Here is a 2,973-nt window from a genome sequence, read left to right on the forward strand (position 1 = left end):
CATATATAGAGATAAAATTCAGAAATATGCGAAGGGACTATTTTATAAACTACACCAAGAAGAAAAATAAAATATGCCGAGTACAGTATATAAATTACATCATCACGAGCGTATCCTAATCAACATTTTAAAACAATTTCATAATTTGAATTACGTTACAAACATGAGGTATGTTGAAATACGTAATTATTTTTCTACAGCAGCTACATATTTTTAAAATAAGCAAATATTCCCGTACTTGATAAATAAATAAGTTAGTTGAATATTTTCTATACGTTGCGCGTACAATTCAAGAATTACACATGATTGTTTTTTTTTTTTGCTTTGGAAAGAACAGTGCATTACTATCTCTAAATTTTAGAAGAAAGGAAAAAAAGGTTATTTGAGATTTAAAATGCCTGTATTAGAAACAAAATATTCAAACGCAGCAGAAAAGTAGTTTGATGGGAAAGATTAATCAATCTTTTATTGGAGTTGCTTACTATAAATGGAACACTTTTCTACGTAAGATCAATGTATATTTAGTTAGAATTATAGCTTACTACACATATTAACTACAGATATTTTATTTGGTCAGGTGTAACTACAATCAGTACAGAAAACGTTCTTTTATAGCAGATTCCTCAAAACATTACGAAGAACCCAATAAATAATAATACCAGCTATAATTCTGAAATACGAAAAGTGCATCGACTGATGACTAACTATATCCTATGTTTTAATTTCTTTCTGTACTTCCAACATACTTGAAACATCTGGCACAATGCACATTAAACAGTTACAATACTCCCCCCCCCCCAAGTAACAACTTGACATGAAAGTTTCTATTACTGACCTTTGCCCACAGTTATTGTACAGGCTGCATCTCGTGAATGATGGCCCGAAGATGTAACGGACCGAACACTTATCCTGTGAAGCTGGAATAAAAGATATTAAGCCACTTAATACGATTTTCATTATCCTACTCACAGCTACTTATAACAGCTGAAATGCCAATAGTGTGTGTTTGTGTTTCTGTTTGTAACTTGCTTGTTGCTAGTGTTGTGGAATGTCTGCACGTTACCATTTGATTTATCAAGTAAAGTGGCCTAATGATTTTAATTACACCTACATGCAAGTCATTTCAGGGTCGTTATGCAGTAGTGTAAAAAACATGTATCTCTTTTGCTAAAATTAAATACTACAAATGCTGAATAACAACTGACAACAGAAAATACATAAGGTGCTACTGATCATAATATTAGAGTATTAGTAACCCGGTAAACGACTCTGAATATGTACAGCTTTTTAAAAAAATATCTATAACACAAAAAAAACTTGTGAACACCAACATTCAAAATACTTATCTACCAACAGGACTATAATATTGACTAAATCTGAGAACACTGACCTGTGAAGAATCAACCCCTTCCACCAGAGCACGTGTTCTTTCAGAACTCTGTACTGTAGCTTTCAATACCCCATCTACATATACATGATACATCTGTATATCTCCTAGAGGTCCCTCTGGTGGAAGCCAGCCAATCAAAATACTCTTGTTTAATTGTCTTTCAAGAATCAGCCTTTGTGGAGGTTGAACTGCAGAAGAGTGTAATTATTTTTAGTAAAAAAACAATGAGACAGCTTTGTCTGCAACCTTTTTTTTTATTATTCAGACCTGTAGTGCCTATTATCCAACCAATTGCTACAAGTAAAAGCTGATTGTTTGGTTCATTTATAGTAAAACCACATCCGCCGTGGGGAACTGAACCCCAGATTTTAGCATTATAAATCCATAAACTTATCACTGATCCATTGGAAGATAGTAAAAGCTGAAGTTAAAAGGCTGCTCTAAACCATTTTAGTGTCACTTACAAAAAAAAATAAGAAAAAAGGAGACAAAGTATTATAAATACAGGAATTTATAACAAGCTTGTTTGGTTCTGCGGAGGTTTCAACCCTATAAACACTCCTCGATACAAAGGTTATGCTGTAGGTCCACCCTTTACCATGATCTTGAAGTACTTTAAGCCCAAATGTAAATTACAATAATATTGTTTAAAAAACTTATTTCTGAAAGAGACCAGTCAGAGAAGCTAAACATTCGTTTTATTTAAAATTTTAACTTTTATCATAAAAATAAAAGAGAGAGTGAGACACATAACAACCAAAACAAACTACATATCAGTTCTTTTATCAACTGCAAGTGCTTGTAACTTAAAATATACATGTTGAAGTTGATGATATTCCACGTACAAGTATTAAAGTACCGGATTATCAAGCACGTAACTGTACCTTTATTTTTTCAGAACAGGTGACTGCAACCGAATCTAATTGTAGGTAGACTATTTTAACTAAACAGAAACTCAATATAAAATTCAAAACAACAATTACCTGCTATTGTCTGAGTATTTAAAAAAAATAATGACCTCTCAGCAGGATCAAAAATATACAGGATAGACACGGGAATATTTTAATCAAAAATACAGGAATTTAAAGGAATTTTAGGGCAAAATAAAGGACTGCGTTAAATTGAAAATGCTGCACATTACCATTATCACTTAAGTAATCTTTAAACTTACAAAAATCCTGTTACTAGTAATTACTCTTTTAAATTTGTGCATCATACATACTGATCTTATTCCAGATCATCATTTCATATCGCTCTGTCTTGCACCAGTTCTTTAAAAAAGAAATGAAACAACTTACTGACATGGATCTCTTTGATACACGAATAAACCGTAATATATATCAAAACGTTAACTCTTGCATAAACTGTTTGTAATTAAGCAGTATGTTACACAACGGGCTATCTGTGCTGTGCCCGAATAAACCGTAATATGTATATCAAAACGTTAACTCTTGCATAAACTGTTTGTAATTAAGCAGTATGTTACACAAGTGGGCTATCTGTGCTGTGCCCGAATAAACCGTAATATATATATCAAAACGTTAACTCTTGCATAAACTGTTTGTAATTAAGCAGTATGTTAC

General features: G+C 32.3%; 1 protein-coding gene across 1 annotated transcript in view; it reads right to left on the bottom strand.

Moving 5' to 3' along the window:
• The window catches only part of LOC106467169 (RIMS-binding protein 2-like), a 63,030-nt gene that overhangs the window by 25,519 nt on the left and 34,538 nt on the right, over positions 1-2,973 (bottom strand). Inside the window, exons 15-16 of the mRNA XM_013927489.2 lie at positions 1,391-1,578; positions 836-917 (exon numbers count right to left, since the gene is read on the bottom strand). Coding sequence (XP_013782943.1) covers positions 836-917; positions 1,391-1,578 — 270 coding nt within the window. The remainder of the gene's footprint in view (positions 1-835; positions 918-1,390; positions 1,579-2,973) is intronic.

This window comes from Limulus polyphemus, unplaced genomic scaffold, assembly GCF_000517525.1.
Source record: "Limulus polyphemus unplaced genomic scaffold, Limulus_polyphemus-2.1.2 Scaffold2513, whole genome shotgun sequence".
Taxonomy (NCBI): Eukaryota; Metazoa; Arthropoda; class Merostomata; order Xiphosura; family Limulidae; genus Limulus; species Limulus polyphemus.